The sequence below is a fragment of the Lepus europaeus genome, chromosome 22, assembly GCF_033115175.1.
Source record: "Lepus europaeus isolate LE1 chromosome 22, mLepTim1.pri, whole genome shotgun sequence".
NCBI classification, from domain to species: domain Eukaryota; kingdom Metazoa; phylum Chordata; class Mammalia; order Lagomorpha; family Leporidae; genus Lepus; species Lepus europaeus.
Window position 1 is genome coordinate 36,589,003 of NC_084848.1, and position 20,277 is coordinate 36,609,279.

At 46.7% G+C, this 20,277-nt stretch overlaps 1 protein-coding gene across 4 annotated transcripts in view; it reads right to left on the bottom strand.

Moving 5' to 3' along the window:
- Positions 1–20,277, bottom strand: part of RTN1 (reticulon 1) — a 253,834-nt gene that overhangs the window by 197,594 nt on the left and 35,963 nt on the right. Inside the window, exon 2 of one of the 4 annotated variants that reach the window (XM_062181363.1) lies at positions 7,964–7,994. The exons of the other annotated variants lie outside the window; for them this stretch is intronic. Coding sequence (XP_062037347.1) covers positions 7,964–7,994 — 31 coding nt within the window. The remainder of the gene's footprint in view (positions 1–7,963; positions 7,995–20,277) is intronic. 4 annotated transcript variants of the gene reach the window in all.

The window sequence follows — 20,277 nt, forward strand, 5'->3', positions numbered from 1 at the left end:
TGGCAAAGTGAGCAGGAGCAGGCACCTTAAGAAATGTTTGCTTTAAAGGCAATAGTCAAATAGACTTTACGTTCTGGTACGTATGTCCACTTGTCCAGGAAACCGTTCTTTTTTTTAAACAAAATATTTATTTATTTATTTGAGGGGGGGAGAGAGAGAGAGAGAGAGAGAGAGAGAGATTGGTCTTTTGGTTCACTCCCCAAGCTGGAGCTGAGCCAATCTGGAGCCAGGAGTTAACAGTTTCTTCCAGTTTTCCCACGTGAGTGCAGGGGCCCAAGCAGTTGGGCCATCTTCCAGTGCTTTCTCAGGCCATAGCAGAGAGCTGGATAGAAAAGGAGCAGCTGGGACATGAATCTGTGCCCATATGGGATGCCAGTGCCCCTAGGCCAGAGTGCTGGCACCAGATCTACTATTTTTTTTAAAAGACTTACTTATTTATTTGAAAGAGTTACACAAAGAGAGAACAAGCAGAAGCAGAGAGAGAGAGAGAGAGAGAGAGAGAGAGGTCTTCTTCCATCCGCTGGTTCACTCCCTAGTTGGCTGCAAACTCCAGAGCTCTGCCGTTCTGCAGCCAGGAGCCAGGAACTTCTTCCAGGTCTCCCATGTGAGTGCAATGGTCCAAGGACTTGGGCCGTCTTCTACTGCTTTCCCAGGCCATAGCAGAGAGCTGGATCGCAAGTGGAGCAGCCGGGTCTTGAACCGGCGCCCATATGGGATGCTGGCACTGCAGGTGGTGGCTTTACCCACTATGCCACAGTGCCGGTCCCAGATCTACTACTTAAAAAAAAAAAAATTCTACATACGACAGAGAACTTGTGGTATTTATCTTTCTGTGCCTGGCATATTTCATTTCACATAATGACCTCCAGCTCCATCCACTTTGCTGCAAATGTCAGAATTTTATTGCCTTGCATTGCAGAACAAACTCCATCTCACACACACCACATATACACACACAGAGAGTCTGTATTCATTCATCAATCAATGGACCCCTTAGGTGGATACTGTACTTTGGCTGTTGCGTATAGTGCTGCAGTGAACACGGGAGTAAAGGTGTCTCTCTCATGTGGTGATGCCATCTCCTTTGGGCATGTGGGACAGGTGGATCACACAGTAGCTCTACTTGCTTCTATATGAGGAGCACTCATACTGACATCCCACCTCCCCAAAGCCTGGGGTATAAGGGTTTATACCCAACCAGGTATAAGGGTTTCCTTCTTTCCACATCCTCCCTGGTTCTTTTGAACAAATTATTTAATTTCTCTAGGCTTAAGCCTCCTCATAGGTCAAATAGATATAATAATGAAACTGCCTTATCAGTGTTGTTTAATAACCAAATGAGATGTTATTAAAATGCTATATCCAATATCCAGACATTGTAAACATTCATTAGATGATAACTATTGTGCATATTTATCCATAATCAATTTAGTTTTATTTTAGATGCATTAGTACTCTTACTATATTTCATGTAATAAACATTAACCAGGCAAAATGGTTGAAAAATCTTCTTCCGTTCTACCTTGTTCCTTAGACTCTTAAATTGTTCTTGTTCCTACTGTACAAGAGCCTTTATCAAATGCACACATTTTGAAGGAAGGCCTGGGAACTTCTAATATTTTAGCTTTGTTTTCTGGGTTCTGTGTGACACCAGGCTTGAAGGTTAAATGTATGGGAGATGGAGAGCTTACTCTTTGGTTCACAAAAAATGATCTTTAGAAAAGTGAGAAGCTGGACAGCACTTTCAGTGCAAATGTTTGTACTGCTGTGTCTCTCCCAGTCTGTCAGGCAGCAAACCACCCCCCCCCCCCCGCTTCCTGTGGCAGGTGACACCCGAAGGGACAAGTGGCCTTCCCTTTAATCCAACAGGTAGCTGATTTTTTTCCAAATACACTCTTAGGAACTGCAGCTACAAAAAAGGTTTGGGAAGCCACCAGCTGGAAAAACAAAACAAAACAAAACACTGTACTACATTTTACTTTTTAGATTTTTATTTATAAACTGAGAAGTGCACATTCCCAATTTCACGGTGTCATTAGATTTCATGTTGCCACTGAATGAACCTTGAGAGCATTATGCAAAGTGAAAGGAGTCACACAGGGAAAGCCAAACACTGCATGGTTCCACTCACACATTAAGTCTAAAAGAGCGACCTCAGAGAAGCAAATGTTGGAACTGTGGACTGCAGCAACAAGGGGCAGAGCAAATGTGGAGATGGGGTCAAAGGGCACAAACTTGCAGCTCTAAGACGAGTAAGTCTGGGAGATCTGACGTCCGGCATGGTGACTCTGATTAGTAATCTTGTATTATGTACTTGAAGCTTATTGCTAAGAGTAGACTATAAATGTCCTCTCCACACACACACACACACACACAGGTATCTGTGAGCTGAGGACTGTGCTAACTGGCTTACAACAATCAGTTCACAATAGGTACATCTATCAAAGCATCATGTTGTACACTTTAAATAAATATATTTGCCAATTAGATCACAATAAAGCTAGGGAAATAATCCATTTTTTGAAAAGAAGAAGTAATGTTGTCATAGTATGTGAAATTCATTCTTTAATTAATGAAATGTGCTCAATAGAAGGTAAGAAGATTCTCCCAGATTCCTCTGTTAAATAAACTCTGAGCACAAACCACACACGCCTCACTGTGACAACTTCTTCTCTCTCAGCAGTGCAGGGGACACTACGTACACCTGCCTGCCTCCCCAGCTCCAGCCGCGTGATCTGACGGTGACCCTCACCCTCCTCAGTCTGAAGACGCCATCACTTACTTACTGGGTGATGAGTGGGAATCATTGACTCGCTCCGTCTCAGAGGGGCCAGCAACAATACGGAAACGATGATGATGAAGATGATGATGAAGACGATGGCTACACCCCTCTCAAATAGCTGTCATGAGGATCAGATGCTAGAAGGATGCCTGCTTCTTGATGCTAGGTTTGAGCCCAGGCAAGAGGCAAGCATCAGACAGCTCCTCAAACAATGAGAAGCGCCTGTTTCAGGAAACACATGGCACATCAGATGCTGGTGGCTCATGCTCGCTTCCAGATGTCTGGCTAATCCTTGGCTGTGTGCCTGGAACCCTGTGGCCTGAACTTGCCACCCTGGGCTTCCCGATCAGCTGTGGCTCGCACATCTGCCTGACTCCTGGTGTCTCTCTTATGTTCTGGATGTGACTCTTTGTTCTGCCTTCATTCAGGGCTTCTCAACTTCAGCACTGGTAACACTTGGGCAGATGGTTCTGTCGTGGAAGGTTGTTCTCTACGTTGTAGAATGTTTAGCAACATCCCTAGCCTCTCCCATTAGATGCCAATAGCACCCCCAAGTCACATCAATCAAACATGTCTGCAGGGGTTACAACGCCAGTCAGGACAACATGTCCCATATCAAAGTGCCTGGGTTCAAGTCCCAGCTCAGGTCCTGACGCCACCTTCCTACGAATGCAGACCTTGGGAAGAAGCTGTGATGGCTCAAGTGGTTCAGTTCCCGCTACCCACTTGGCTCCTGGTGTCAGCCCAGTCTAGCTTAGTCCTGGTCATCTCTAGAATTTAGGAAGTAAACCACCAGGTGGGAGCTCTGTCTACCAAATTAAAAGTAAATAAATAAAATGTCACCAGACATTGAAAAAAAAATGTCCCTTGGGGAGAAAAACTGCTTTCCCAATGGAGAACCTTAGCTGACTCTCCTGACTCTGACTGCTGGGTTAGCTGGTCTAGGGCCCTCGCTTGCCAGCCCTAATATATTTTAGGCAAATACTCTTTTTCTTCTCTCTCTCCCCTCCTGGCAAAATCCTGGGATATTCAGGAAAATTCTATTACTCAGAATGAGTTGCTGGTAAATAATAATAAAACAGTTCACATGTGTTTTCCATTTTTTCAAAGCTTTATCAGCCCAAGGGGGAGCCACCTGCTGTGCAACCAGCCCGGAGCAGCATCAAAGCACAAATGGCCAGGGTGTAGTGTTATCGCACTATGACAGTTACAAAGAACTTCTAGATTTTCCTTGTCCCAGTGCCTCATCTTATCCTGTTTTAGAGAAGACAAAACAGAAGCCTTTAGAAGCTAACTGGCATATCCAAGGTCTCAAAGTTACGGAGCCACTGAACTCAGACCACAAGCCTGTAACCTCATCAAAGACCACTCACTTGGGCATAGGGAGAGCAAATTCCTAACAGTCTCTGGCACCCATTCCCAGCATCCAAGTTCATTCTTAGTGTTGGCTTTTCCATTCGCACCTGCATGCTTTGTGCTATTGAATATATCTTAGAATACTGACACAAAAAAGGTGTTCAAAAGTTATTATGCTTGGGTTTCAAAATTCTTTTGCACCAAAATAAATATCTTTGAGTTGCAAAGTTTTTGAAGCACCCTCCTATTTTCCCAACAGATGGATAAAAAAAGAGCAGAGTATGGGAAAGCAGGAAACCCTAACATCAGTTAAGAAAAGTACCAACAAGGAGAAGTGAGAGAAAAGGAAAGAGCAAGAGAGCGGGCATATATTGAGGGCAAACTGTATTCTCCTGACTAGTAACCTCAGTTTTTCTTTTTTTTTTTAATTAATTAATTTATTTGAAAGTCAGAGTTACACAGAGAGAAGGAAGGCAGAGAGAGAGAGAGACAGAGAGAGAGAGGTCTTCTATCCACTGGTTCACTCCCCGAATGGCTGCAATGGCCAGAGCTGCTCCGATCCAAAGCCAGGAGCCAGGAGCTTCTTCCAGGTCTTTCCATGTGGGTGCAGGGGCCCAAGGACTTGGGCCATCTTCTACTGCTTTCCCAGGCCATAGCAGAGAGCTGGATCAGAAGTGGAGCAGCCAGGTCTCGAACTGGCACCCATATGGGATGCCAGCACTGCAGGCAGCGGCTTTGCCCGTTACACCACAGGGCCAGCACCATAACCTCAGTCTTCAGCACAACCTTACGAAGCACATTTGAATACTCACTCCCCCACTAAACAGGTAGGTGACCTCTGGTACGTTACTACACTCAGTGCCTCAGTTTCCTTGTCTGTAAAATGGACATAATCATAGAGCTCATCTGATCACACGGCTCTGGAGGCTGAGTGGCCCAGGGTGCAGCACTACTCAGCGCAGTGGCTGGCAGGTGCCAGGAGCTCTTCCTAGCAGCGAGTGCTTAGTGTTTTGCATTCCAGTGAATGCAACGGGTGGGAACCACCTTGTTTCCAATGCAGCTCTGGCTGTGTGACCTTCATTTTGAGCAGCTCCTTAGACCCCCAGAGTTCCTTCCCTTGACTTTATGCCGGACAGTGGCCCCTGTCAACAAGCCATGGGGAACACAAAGGCTGCAGGGGGGATTTCCCTACTTAGTGGTGGCTTTGGCTCAATAGATGTTTCTGAGCCAAAAAATTCAAACCTCAAAGGTGAGTGCCAGCTGTGCACTGAGTGGATGTCTATTCGGTACTAGGATCTACACTAGGCTTTGAGGATAGCACGGGGGAAAGGACAGGCCCCAACTTCTACCATCATCACACGCCCATGAAAGGAAGACAAGATGCAAATAAACCAAAACAGCACCAGCAGTGATGAGCGCAAAGACAATACAACTGAGAGGGAGCGGTGGGAGGTGGGGCACAGGTGGGGCACCTGCCAGGGCAGGTCCCTCTGAGGAGCTTGGGTTTCATCTGGCATTGGGCTGATGACAAGCATCCAGTTGGGTGAAGGTCTGAGGGCCCGCAGCAAGGTTATGGCCAACAAGAACGTGTGCAGGTGTGGTTCTCACTGCCATTGGCTTCTGTGCACCACGTGGGCCCATTTTCTCACTGGACTTGCCCGCCTGTCGGCTGCCATAGCAACCTGGGCCCACACTCGGTGCACATCCAGTCCTAGCAACTAGTCATGGAAACGTGAGTTAGAGAACAATAGACTCCGTGACTCTCCGCATCGGCTCCCAGCACTGCTCAGCTGTGACTGGAAATAAACCAGGCAGCCCTGTCCCAGGAGGCCTCCTCAATAGCTGCTGCTTCTTCAGGAAGAACCAGCCTGGGCATCTTGAGTTGGGTCTTACCTGGTTTTCAACAAAAGGCTCAATTCAGCCAACCCAACTAACCTACATACACTGAAGGCAACCTACATCCTCCTAAACTAGGAGCTCGTAGTGTGCTGATACCACACGAAGTCCTCCCCCACCCTCTGCAGTCAAACGCTCCTGTCTTCATTCTAGACGTACCTGTGTTTGAGACCAGCCCTTTGATTTCAAATATGTCTGTGAGCTGTATCTAATTAGATGTATCTAATTTCAGTTCTCCCATCCAACAAGATGGGTCCATGTCTAATGAGCCTTGTAAGCCCAAAATCAATCAGCCCCCATCTTTCTCCCCAGCAGTGACTTCAGAGGGGACTTGTTAGTTTTTGCTCGCTGGGCATTGAGATGTGCGTCCCCAACAATAACTCAGAGTCATCTCCTGACACAGGTTTTCTATGAATCTTCAAAAGCATTTCCTGAAGACCCTCAAATATTTGTCCTTTTTTTTTTCCCTAAGATTTCTTTATTTCACTTGAAAAGCAGTTATGCGGGGGGGGGGGGGGGGGGGGGAGTGAGCGAGAGAGAGATTTTATCTGCTGGTTCCCTCCCCAAATGGCTGTAATAGCCAGGACTGGACCAGGCCGAAGCCAGGAGCCAGGGCTTCTTCTGTGTCTCCCACATGCATGGCAGGGACCCAAACACTTGGAGCATCTTCTGCTGCTTTCCCAGGCCACAGCAGGGAGCTGGATCAGAAGTGGCACAGCTGGGACTAGAACCAGCGCCCATATGGGATGCCAGCACTGCAGGTGGCAGCTTAACCCATTGCACCACAGTCCCAGCCCCTTCTCCTTGGTTTTCAATCTCAAAGGCAAACTAAAGAAACATGATCTAATCACTTCTGGAAATTGAAAGACAGGTTGAGTAGCTCTTATCCAAAATGCCTTAGGACTAGAAATGTGTCAGAAATTGGAATTTTCTGGAAGTTGGAGTATTTGAATAGACTTAATAGGCTGAGCATCCCTAATCCCCAAATCTAAAATCTGAAAGAACTTTGAAATGAGAACCTTTTTGAGCGATGTGATGACTATGTGATGTGAACAAGCACTGGAATCATGACCAGAAAGTTTCTGGTTTGGGGCGGGTATCTAGTCCAGCGGTTAACATTCCCACGCCCTGTATCAGAGTACCTGGGTTTGAGTCCTGGCTCCGTGCCCCAGTCCAGCTTCTGCTAATGTACACCTGGGGAGGGAGCTGTGATGGCTCAAGTAGTTGGGTCCCTACCACCCATGTGGGAGACTCAGATCAAATCTGCAGCTCCCAGCTTCAACGTGGCCCATCCCCAGCTCTTGCAGGCATTTGGGGAGTGAACCAGAAGATCTCTCTCTCTCTCTCTCTCTCTCTCTCTCTCTGCCTCTCAAACAACAAAAACTGGTTTCTGGTTTTGGAGCATTTTAGACTTCAGATTTTCAGGACAAGGAAGTTTCACTTGTCCTGGGTTAAGTATACGTGATTAGAATGGCGCCAGCGAGAGACCAAGGTGGGCTGTGACCCCCAGGCAGAAGCAGCGGCTGTGCTCTCACTGGCTCCCTGCTCCCTAGCGTGCTGTGCGCATTCCAGACTGCACGGAGGCTGAGTGTAGACGATGACGACAGAAGCCTGGCAGGAGAACAGTGAGGAGGAGCAGGCCTCGTGCGGCCGGAACGGAAGGCTGCACAACTACTTGCTCCCCAGCAGCACAGGAAGGACGAGCAGTCTTAAAAGCGGATGTCAGCGGTTCAATTATTTCCCAGCTCCAGCCATGGGAAGAGCCCGCTCTCTACATCTGGCCAGATGCTCGCTGCTCGGCCACAAGAACAACGCACTGACGAATGCTTCTTGCAGGAGGGCTGCTCTCCCCCCACAACCCAAAGGGAGATGGCTACAGAACTGTAATGGTTTTCAGGATGAAAAGCTTGACTTTAAAGAGACATATACCCATAGGTGAGTGTTCTAAGGCATTACCAATCTACAGTTCTAAGTGGGCACGAAGGTGGTCTATAAATTATGCAAGGTGGAATTCCGCACCTAATGAAGTACAACTGATGGTGAGTGCCTTATCTCTGCCCACACCACTCTGCCAGTTTATCACTCAACTTCCCAGGCCTCCCCGGATCCTTGGTGGATCTGAGCTCCATCGTGAAGCAGCCGGACAATGAACTTCAGAATATTCAGCCCCCAGAAGTCCCCAGATGAATTTCTCATTCCCCTTTGGTTTCTGCTGAGGAGGCTACAACGACAGGGCCTTCCATCACTCACTCATCAGTGAAGGCTTCAGAGCGCCTTCCACAACGGTGCGGACAGAGGGGCTTACGGATGAATGAGGTGTGCCCGCGCAGCCAGCCTGCGAACTGGCAGAACAAGGACAATTCACAGGAGCGATCGCAGTGCACGTGACATGTGTGATTTGGCAAAAGAGGGGGCAACCCGGCTGCGAAGGGAGTTTAGCAGAGTTTTGGGCCTCTGTGATTCAGGCAGGCATTGAAAACAAAAAGCCTCTATCAGTCGAAATGAACTAGTTAACGCATTGGTAACCTCAAAAATCTCAGTCACTTACAACAACATTTTATAGTTAGGCAAGTTATACCCATGCGGGAAATACTGAAAAGGGTACATGGGATTTTTGCAATTTCTTGCAGCTCTATAGTTACTGCCACATAGAAAAGATGAGAGAGAAAGAGAGAGAGAGAGAGAGAGATGATGGGGGGGGGGGGGACTGACTGAGGGACTCTGCCCTGCATGGTCCTTTGCGCAGGGACCAGGTGACAGAGGCCCCACCTCTGCACTTCCACACAGCAGGAGAAAGCACAATGTGGGGAAGCACATGGTTGTTCTGAAAACGTCCACCCTGACAAGGCTGCAGCACGCTCCTTATGCTCCATTGGCCAAATGAAACCTTACAGCTGGCCATACCTAACTTCCAAGGGACAGAGGTGTACCCAGAAGAAAGCCAAAAATACTTATCCAACACTGTTAACAACAATTGTACCCGAGGCACACACTCTGCACTCAGGTATCTGAAGGGCTTTTTTTTTTTTTTTTGACAGGCAGAGTGGACAGTGAGAGAGAGACAGAGAGAAAGGTCTTCCTTTTGCCGTTGGTTCACCCTCCAATGGCCGCCGCGGTAGGCGCGCTGCGGCCGGCACACCGCGCTGATCCGATGGCAGGAGCCAGGTGCTTCTCCTGGTCTCCCATGGGGTGCAGGGCCCAAGGACTTTGGGCCATCCTCCACTGCACTCCCGGGCCATAGCAGAGAGCTGGCCTGGAAGAGGGGCAACCGGGACAGGATCGGTACCCCGACCGGGACTAGAACCCGGTGTGCCGGCGCCGCAAGGCGGAGGATTAGCCTAGTGAGCCGGGGTGCCGGCCGTTGAAGGGCTTTCTAAGAAAAGTTATAGCAGGTACTGTTGGCGTGCATTTAGTCTTGTATGGTTTTCTTTTAACAACAGGGCAAACCCTGAAATGGACTTAATTGGAACATGGCCTTCTCCCAAACTGGCTAGCCACAGAAAAAGTGTGTGGCCATCTCTCCGTGGCTTGGCCTTGGCCCAGCAGCAGCACACACTGCTGTTACGATGCTTGTGGGGAAGACTGCTCTCTGAGGAGAACCCCAGTTAGAAGGGATCTCAGCTCCACCGGATGTGAGTCTGAATTTTAAAGTGGCCAAATACCTTCAGTCCCAACGGTAGGGACGTTGTGTGCTGACTCTTCCAGTGTGTGCTGTAAGATTGTCAAACAGCAAGCCACAACGAACGAACGCATCTGCCTGCCCCCAGATCAGCAACAGTAGCATCCTTTCATGACAGGGGCCAATCCCAGTTCTGCCTCCTGGAGAGCCCTGACAACTCTGCCTCGGCCCCCCATCATCCTCTGTGGCACAGAATGTGGCCGGTCCCCCAGCCACGGCCTCTGGAGGCGGCATTTCCCTAGCATCATGGGGATGATCTCACTGTACTCCGGCAACCCTCAGACTCCAGATCATGGTCCTATGGCTGTCACAATACCTGAAGAGCAGAGACAAGAGAAATTATAATCCGAAATTAGAGTCACCATCAGCAAGCCACACCCCCACCTCCTGCCTCAACTCCAGTTGGGACACAGAGTCTGTGAGACGTTATGCTATCAAAATTAAGCATGAGGGCGCGCTTCAAAAATGTCATGGGAAAGAAAATGGAATTAAAAGATAAGTTTATTTTGGTGCAAAATATTTCTTAAATCCATGCATAGTTCTTTTCATAACCCTTGAACTTGTTTTAAGACTCTGGGATGCTTTTGGCAAAAAATATCAAAGTCCTGGGCAAGAACACGCACGTTGTCTTCAAATCCTAGGACCCCTGGGAATGAGGTAGGGGGTCTGTATAGAACACCAAGGAACAATCTGTTTACGTAACCTCTAAGACTTCAAGATATGGGTGCTCCCTACATCTCTTTCTCTTCTCTCTGTGGCTCTCTGGGCAGTCCAAGCATATGACTGCAGCCTAGGACACTGGGCCAGGCCCAGATGGCTCCCCCAAGCCTCTCATGGAACGCAGGGTGGTGGGAGCTTCCCTCAGGAATTGGCTGCCACTTGCACCAACTGTCCTCTCCCCTCAGCCACGCCACAGGTCTGACGCTTCCAGAGGACACCTTATGTCTTTAATCAGCCAGTCGGTTCCCCTCACCAACCTCAGGAAAGAGGACGTTTCCCAGAATGCACTGCAGAGATGCTTACGGCCAGGACAGGCAATGGTCGCTCCGCAAGGGCCTCCTCTCCTCCTGCGGGTTGTGGGGTGGGGGATAACGGCCTCATTTACACCAGCCCCTTGTGCATATGGACACAGAAGTGATGTGGTGATTACCGAAGCAAACTCTCACCGTGACCTTACCCTGGGCAGGCCCCAGTGACCACAGCTGTGGCAGCTTCCTGAGATTTAACAGCCGTGGTTGTCGCTGGAATCCCTCCTTGGGGCCTCCAGCCGGTCACAAGCACCTCTCCCGCCCCTCCTCCTCTGTCCTGTGATCCTCTCTCCTCTCCCTGTGGGAACCACTTGCTCTTCCAGGATGAAACCGTGCCTCGTTTATTGGCAACTGCCCGACACATGAGTGGTCCTTGAGTCCACTTGCTCTTTTTTTTTTAAAGATTTATTTATTTATTTGAAAGAGTTACATAGAGAGAGAAGAAAAGGCAGAGACAGAGAGAGAGAGAGAGAGGGAAAGGTCTTCCATCCACTGGTTCATTCCCCAGTTGGCTGCAATGGCCAAAGCTGCGCCGATCCGAAGCCAGGAGCCAGGAGCTTCTTCCGGGTCTCCCACGTGGGTGCAGGGGCCCAAGGACTTGGGCCATCTTCTACTGCTTTCCCAGGCCATAGCAGAGAGCTGGATCAGAAGTGCAGCAGCCGGGACTTGAACCAGTGTCCACATGGGATGCCGGCACTGCAGGCAGTGGCTTTACCCGCTACGCCACAGCACTGGCCCCATCACTTGCTCAATTTTATCTTCCTTTCCCTTCCAGCACAGAAATTCAGGAAAAGGACTGTGCAGAGCAAAAGAGATCACACTCTATAAAGACCCCACATAGAAGCCCCTGTGTGTGGAGGGGCCCAGGCTGCCCGAGAACATGACGAGGAGTTGCACGAGGGAAAGGAACAACACAACACATCTGGGCAACCGCCACACTGCAGTGGGAGGGAGTATTGTCCAAGAAGCAGAATTGACAGCCCAGAGGAAGAGCTCTTGACTCAGAGATTTATCTGAAAATGGGACATTTATATCCACACAGATTCCTATGGGAGAGAAAAGGCTAAGAGGGACAGCAAGAATGAACAGGAATGAAATAAATACAGACCGTGTCATGGTGGTGGACAGAAGCAATAATGTAAAAAAAAAGTGGCCGGCACCGCAGCTCACTAGGCTAATCCTCCGCCTTGTGGCGCCAGCACACCGGGTTCTAGTCCCGGTCGGGGCATCGGATTCTGTCCCGGTTGCCCCTCTTCCAGGCCAGCTCTCTGCTGTGGCCCAGGAGTGCAGTGGAGGATGGCCCAAGTGCTTGGGTCCTGCACCCCATGGGAGACCAGGAGAAGCACCTGGCTCCTACCATCGGATCAGTGCGGTGCGCCGGCCGCAGCACGCCAACCGCGGCGGCCATTGGAGGGTGAACCAACGGCAAAAGCAAGACCTTTCTCTCTGTCTCTCTCTCTCACTGTCCACTCTGCCTGTCAAAAAAAAAAAAAAGTGCAATTACAGAAAAATATTAAATAATAGTGAAAAGTCAGTGGCATGACTGATAGACTCATTCTAGAGAATATGCATGCCCTAATAAATTAAATGGCAACTTTCATTTATTCAGAGCACAAATAATAAGAACCTGGGAATATAAAATCAAAAGATCAGGGCTGCTGCTGTGGCATAGCGGGTAAAGCCGCTGCCTGCAGTGCCGGCATCCCATATGGGCATCGGTTCTAGTCCTGGCTGCTCTCCTTCTGATCCAGCTCTCTGCTGTGGCCTGAGAAAGCAGTGGAAGATGGCCCAAGTCCTTGGGCCCCTGTACCCACATGGGAGACCCAGAAGAAGCTCCTGGCTCCTGGCTCTGGTCTGGCCTAGCTCTGGCCATTTTGGCCTCTTAGGCAGTGAACCAGCAGATGGAAGACCTCTCTCTTGCTCTGCCTCGGCGTCTCTGTAAATAAATGAATCAATCCTTAAAAATAAAATAAAATACAACAGATCTTCAGAAAATTTATGGAAAAAAGCACATTATGAAAAATTATGCAGAGATTTCAAAATTTTCTTGTGCCAAACTTTGTCTTCTAATTCAATTTTCCTTGAGCTTTTTGAAGTACACCCATAGTACAGTCACTTCAGGAAGCAGTTGGAGATTTATGGGAAACTCAAACACACACCTACTTTATAATCTAGCCATATTAATCCAAGAGAAAAGAAAGTATATGCCCATGTAAACACGTGTACACAATGTTCATAGCAGTTTTATTTGAAATAGAAATTGCAAACAACCCAAATGACTACCAGCAGGTGAGTGGATAAACTGAAGTACATCCATATACTGGACTGCTACTCAGCAAGAAAAGGGGATGAAACATGGACAGACACAACATGGACGTGTATCAGAATCATTATTCTGAGTGCAAGAAGCCAGACAAAAAGAGCACACACATATTGTGTGAGTCCATGGATAGAAAAAACCAAGGAAATGAATGAATGGTGACAGAGGACAGATTGGGGCGGGAGGGATGGATTACAGAAGAACCCAACAGAACCTTCATGCCTGCCAGCGTGTTCATTGTTTAATCGTGGTGATGGCTTCACAGGTCTGTGCACATGACAAACTGGCTGTACCTTGTAAATATCTGTAGTTTACTGTGTGTCAATCAGACCCCACAGCTGTGTCCTTCCCTGGGCCCAGAGGCTTAAGCACTCCTGTCATTTGCTCAACTGGTTTCTAGACTTGAAGGAAAAAAAAAATATTTGCAACAGAGAAACATTTTTTAAAAGCTCTTTTTATTTATCTTCAAAGTCAGAGCTACAGAGAGAGATAGAAAGAGACAGAAAGAGAGAATCTTCCATCTTCTGGTTCACATCTCTGACGGCCGTGACAGCCAGGGCTGGGCCAGGCTGAAGCCAAGAGCCTGGAACTCCATCTGGGTCTCCCATGTAGATAGCAGGGATCCAAGCTCTTGGGCCATCTTCTGCTGCTTTCCTAGGCCATTAGCACGGAGATGGATCAGAAGTGGAGCCGCTGGGACATGAACCAGCACCCATACGAGAGATGCCAGCATTGCAGGCAGCGGTTTTACCCGCTGTACCAAAACACTGGCCCCAGAAACATTTTTTAGAAAAGATTTTTTTTTTTTGACAGGCAGAGTGGATAGTGAGAGAGAGAGACAGAGAGAAAGGTCTTCCTTTTGCCGTTGGTTCACCCTCCAATGGCCGCCGCGGCTGGCATGCTGCGGCCAGCGCACCACGCTGATCCGATGGCAGGAGCCAGGTGCTTCTCCTGGTCTCCCATGTGGGTGCAGGGCCCAAGGACTTGGGCCATCCTCCACTGCACTCCCGGGCTACAGCAGAGAGCTGGCCTGGAAGAGGGGCAACCGGGACAGAATCCGGCTCCCCAACCGGGACTAGAACCAGTTAGAGTTACAGAGAGGGAAAGACAGAAAGATTTTCTATCTGCTGACTAATTCCCCAAATGGCTGCAATGGCCAGAACAGGGCAAATCTGAAGCCAGGAGCCAGGAGCTTCTTCTGGGTTTCCCAGGTGGGTGCAGAGGCTCAAGAACTTGGGCCATCTTCCACTGCTTTCCCAGACCATAGCAGAGAGCTACATGGGAACAGGAGCAGCCAGAACACGAACCAGCGCCCATATGGGATGCCTGTGCCACAGGTGGAGGCTTAGTCTACTATGCACAACACAGCCCCCAGAAACATTTTATATTTTGTTTTATTTTTGACAGGCAGAGTGGACAGTGAGAGAGAGAGACAGAGAGAAAGGTCTTCCTTTGCCATTGGTTCACCCCCCAATGGCCACTGCGGCCGGTGCACCGCGCTGATCCCAAGCCATGAGCCAGGTGCTTCTCCTGGTCTCCCATGCAGGTGCAAGGCCTAAGGACTTGGGCCATCCTCCACTGCACTCCCTGGCCACAGCAGAGAGCTGGACTGAAAGAGGAGCAACTGGGACAGAATCCGGCTCCCCAACCGGGACTAGAACCTGGTGTGCCGTAGCCGCAGGTGGAGGATTAGCCTATTGAGCCGCGGTGCAGGCCAGAAACATTTTTTAAAAGGCCTTTGTCTCTCAGTGTCTTTGAACTGCAGATCAGGGTTCCCTTTGGCATGAGTCTATCAGTGGCACCAGTTAGGAACAGAATTCAGGTCTCTATTGGTCCAGCAATTTTAAAATAAAAAAAATTTAAATACTATATGCAAATTTCATAAAAGATAAATGGAATGCATTTAGCGTTAGGAATGAAAGAATTGTTTCTAAGTGCAAGGTTAGGCAGAGACACAGGCATTCCTTGCAATGAATATTACCCACATATCCTAGATTTTGTAACATCACCAGACTAAAACTCTGAACTGCCTTTTAAAGAACTGCAGAAGCAGTCTCTAATTCTAGGAACCAACTCAAGAGAAAATGAATAATTTCAAAATTTTGTACATTGGAACTGTGAAGAAGTTGTCCCCTCCCCAAACATGTTCTTGGTGAACTCAACAAACCATGCTAAGCCATGGAGTAAAAGTCTCTGAGTAGTGCAAGACAATGCCATGGTCTTCACAAATCTTCAAATCTTCACTTAAAAAAGTTTTATTGTGTATTTATTTTATTTGAAAGAGAGGGAGAGAGAAAGAGGTCTCCCATCTGCTGGTTCACCCCTCAACTACCTGCAGTAGCTAGAGCCGGGCCAGGTGAAAGCCTGGAACTCAATCCAAGTCTCCCTTGTGGCAGAGACTCGACTGCTTGGGCCATCCACCACCTGCTGTCTCCCAGAACGCACATCAGCAGGAAGCCGGAATCAGGAGCTAGATCAGACATGCCTATGGAGAGCAAGCATCCCAAGTGGCATCTTAATTTCTCCACCAAATGCCAGCCCCAAAGAATCTTGGCATTTAACACAACAACACAACATTAAAGCAGTGGGACAGTTAGGTACAGAGTTTGCCAGAAAATGACTGTGGAAGATACAACGAGAGGAGTGACATGTAAGTTGAGCTCTGAAAAATGGCGGCAAGTTCACCAAACCATGGCTGCAACTCAGTCTGATGCTTTACAAAACACAGGAACAATCTACCCATTAGCGGTCATCTAATGCCTCCTTGAATTCCTCCAACATATCACACGCACACACACACATATTCACATGTGTCTATGTATACGAACATTTTGAATGAATACTTTAAAAAAGTTCACTGGTGATGGAAATAAGAGATATTTGTTTTGGCTCAAAAAAATTTTTGGAATCTATGCATAGTTTTTTCATAATATGCATTTTCATGAACTGTCTGAAGACTCTTCATATACATGAATGTCACATTTTTTTCAACAAAATAAATTTAATTTTTCATGAGCTTTTTGATGTACTCACAGTAGATTGCAAAGGTAGTCATTTAAGCCAGAAGACAATAAATATCTGGAAAATGGTAATTGGTCAACTTGAAAATCAATATGGTTTTTTACAGCCATGATCCAAAACAAATATAAAATTGATTAAATTGTGAAATATGTAAAAAATAGTAACAAAAACATTTTAAACATGAAAATTTTTTTCCTCAAAGGTGAGGGGACCCTTTTAAAACTGAGATGTAAGTTACAGGAGCAGGGCAAACAAGCCTCATCTGTGCAGCTGGGTGGTTTACATCCGTGTGACGGTCACCCAGACCAAGAAGGAACATTTGCTTCCCAGGAGGCCTCTTCCACAGCACTGCCTGGTCATTCCCCTGCTGTCGTTTAAGAGCTGGCTCCTGGACTCACGCAGGTGTTCAAACACCAAGGTCTGTGTTGACAGTGAATGAATTAATGTTAATGCAAATGGACTAAGGGTAGAGATTTGGTCCAATGCTGGTATCTGGGAGGTGCGCCTAGGGGGAGGGGTTTCAGCCACTGGGGTCTGGCCGGTGACAGTGCTCACATCGAGTAGCTTATATGGGCTGAGTATATCCCCACAGTTCACTGTTCTCTCTGCTTTCTGTCTTTTTTGTTTGTTTGTTTTTAGAAAGTTTTTGTTTAATAAATACAAATTTCATAGGAATTTCTTTCATTTGGAACTACTTTAGGAATATAGCGGTTCTTCTCCCCATACCCGCCCACCCACCCCAACTCCCATCCTACCTCCTACTCCCTCTCCCATCCCATTCTTCATTAAGATTCATTTTTAATTATCTTTATGTACAGAAGACCAACTCTATACTAAGTAAAGATTTCAACAGTTTGCACCCACACAGACACACAAAGTATAAAGTACTGTTTGAAGACTAGTTTTACCGTTAATTCTCATAGTACAACACATTAAGGACAGAGGTCCTCCAAGGGGAGTAAGTGCACAGTGACTCCTGTTGTTGATTTAACAATTGACACTGTTATTTATGACGATTTATTCAGTGATCACCCGAGGCTCTTGTCATGAGCTGCCAAGGCTATGGAAGCCTTTTGAGTCCACAGTCTCTCTGCTTTCTAACTCACCACGTGATCCACTCCATGTGCATGTGTTCCACCACCTACCACCCTTATCAGCTGCCAGACCAATGAGGCCTTATTTTGCACTATGAATTGCCAAAACAAACTTCCTTCCTAAGGAGGGCCTCTCAGGTATTTTAGTTGTAGCAACAAAAAGAGACTAATACACCTCCTTCCCAGAGGAACTGGTATTCTGGCTTCTACCATCACACAACTGACTTGCCTGTCTTTGAACACCACACAAGGGGATAATTCTCTCTCTGGCTTCCTTTGCTCAGTATATTTTTGAGCATTATTCAAGTGATTGTGTTATTGAACTTATTATTCAGATTTTTGCATTATTGGACAATATGCTATGTTATGAATATATCACAATTTGTATATCCAGCTACTTGTTTATGGACATTTGGGATGCAGTTTTTGGCTGTTATGAGTAAAGCTGCTATAAAAATGTTTTAGCACATTGTTTTGTAGACCTGTGGAAACATTGTTTGGGAGCATATACCCAGAGATACAACCTGGAGGTAGGCCAGAGTTTGGTTTTATTATTAAACTACTAAACAATTTTTCCAAGAAACCGTGCCATTTTGCACTCTTACGAACAATATGTGAGAGTTTCAGCTGCTCCTCAACCTCACCAAGGCAGCCTGACTAGTTTTGATTTCAGGAAGTCTCGTGTGTGTACAGTCAAACTGCGTTATAGTTTCTTTTTTTCCCTCTATTTAAAGATATAACTTATATAGGATAAAATGCACTTATTCTACGTGTATAGTTTGGTGTCTTTTTAAAAGTGTTTAAAACTATAAAAACAGATGGAATATCTGTGTGTGTGTGTGTCTCCCTGTCTCTGTAATTCTGACTTTCAAATGAATAGATCCATCTTGGGGGAGGGTTTAGAAATTTTACTGAGGCAGGGTGGGGAGTGGGGTTGGGGCCTCTACATTCCAAACAAAGCCCTGGATATTCTCATTCCTCAAAAACAAAAACAAAAAGAAATTTTACTGAGGGCTGTTATTGACCCTTTTACCATTTAATGCTCTCTATGAGGAGTATATTATTAACCAGACTCTTTAAATAGATGAAGACACTGACAGGCGAAGAGGGTGACCCTCTCAGAATCACGTGGAAGACATGGAGCAGAGACACCACCTACAGAATGCTTAACACTCAAAGGCCCTAAAGATACTGACTTCAGTGATCCTCTCCATACAGTCATGGCATGAAAAAGTACTTGTGCTAAGGACCTAGTGAAATCTTCATGTGATTGATCATCAGATACTTCTGACGAAAGAACCTGGCATTCCAGAACGCATAAATTTGGCTGCTTTCTCATGGAAAAATTTCTTTAATTATGAGGCAATACAAGAGCTCTCAAAAAGTCTGTGGAAAATGTAATATTTTTAAAAACTATGCATAGATTTTTAAAAAACTTTCTTTTGCATCAAGATAATCTTATCTTTTAATTCCAGTTTCAGGAGCAATTTGAAGTCCCCTTGCATTGTTGCTAAGTTTCCCCAAAAGAGAAAATTATACTGTGAATGTTTTGAAAGAAGGAGGTGGAAGACTATATTAAGTTTGAATTTATTATAAGAGTGAAAGCCTGAAATGTTATGAAATTGAAAGGAAACTAATATTTATTGGTCACACACTGTGTACTAAGTATTTTTCCAATATTCTAAATCTACAATAACTGTATGTCTTAGGTACTTTTTTTTATCCCCAACTGGCAGATGAGGTAACTGAGGCACAGCTAGGCTAAGATCATGCCCGAGGTCACCCAGCTGGTAAAGGAGGAGATAGTCAGGCTGCCTTGGAAATCTGTGCTCTCAGCCACCGAGCAACCTGCAGGTGGGGAGGGGTGGGGGGCTCTGTTACAGCTCCCCTGGACTGTATCATGTGTCAGCCTCTCAGCCACTTCCAGAGAGGATAAGTGTGACTGACTCTCATCTTACTGAGGGGGAAGTGGAGATGGAGACAGTGGCTCCACTGCCATCAACACTGCCGTCAGTGTCAGCTGAGTGCCCTCTCCTCCTGGGGACCAGGGGCAGGGTGTCCTTGCGTGGAACCACATGGCATGAAATGCAAAACACAGTTAGTATCAAGGGCTCAAAGTAGAGGAGTCTGAAAATGATTCAGGAGGGGTCGGCGCCGTGGTTCACTTGGTTAATCCTCCGCCTGCAGTGCCGGCATCCCATATGGGCGCCGGGTTCTGGTCCTGGTTGCTCCTCTTCCAGACCAGCTCTCTTCTGTGGCCCGGGAAGGCAGTGGAGGATGGCCCAAGTGCTTGGGCCCCTACACCTGCATGGGAGACTGGGAGGAAGCACCTGGCTCCTGGCTTCGGATTAGCACAGCGCCGGCCGTATCTGCCATTTGGGGAGTGAAGAAGACCTTTCTCTCTGTCTCTCTCTCTTTGTCTATGACTCTACCTGTCAAATAAAAAAAAAAAAAAAAAAAAAAAAAAAGGAACTAGCATTCCAAAGGCCTTAGGAGACCTTTGGAAAAAAAAAAAAAGAAGATTCGGGAAACCTATTTTGAGAAATTTAGGACAAGAAGAAAATAAAGGAAAAGGTAGAAAGAAAATTTAATTGTGACTAATTATATGTATTTTGGTACAGAAACTTTGAAATCCATGCACAGTGTTTTCCTAATATGTATTTTTCTATGAACCTTTTCAAAGCCTGTTGTGGAAAACCCAGAAGGGAGGTAATTCCTAGACCAGAGAGGAAAGGGTAAGATTATGAGGCAGAAAAGAATTAATTTTAATTTTTTGTCTGTATGTTTAATACCAAAACCAGGTTCTTAATTACTCTTTATTTGAATGAAAGCTATGCAAAATAATTTAGTCTAATATGAATTAGATACATTAGAGAAAGAAAAAAAAACCCTGAATTTTCTCTATGGGTCAATCTAAGCTTGTTAAATTCTTACTGTTAATTTGCGCAAAAGATTTTTCACTTTCTTCAAAACTGGAATGGGGGTGGGCATTGAGCCTAGCAGTTAAGATTCCTATGTCTGGAGCTGGCATTGTGGTGTGGTGGGATGCTGCCAATCTCATATTGGAATGCCTGTTCCAAGCCTGGCTACAATCCAGTTCC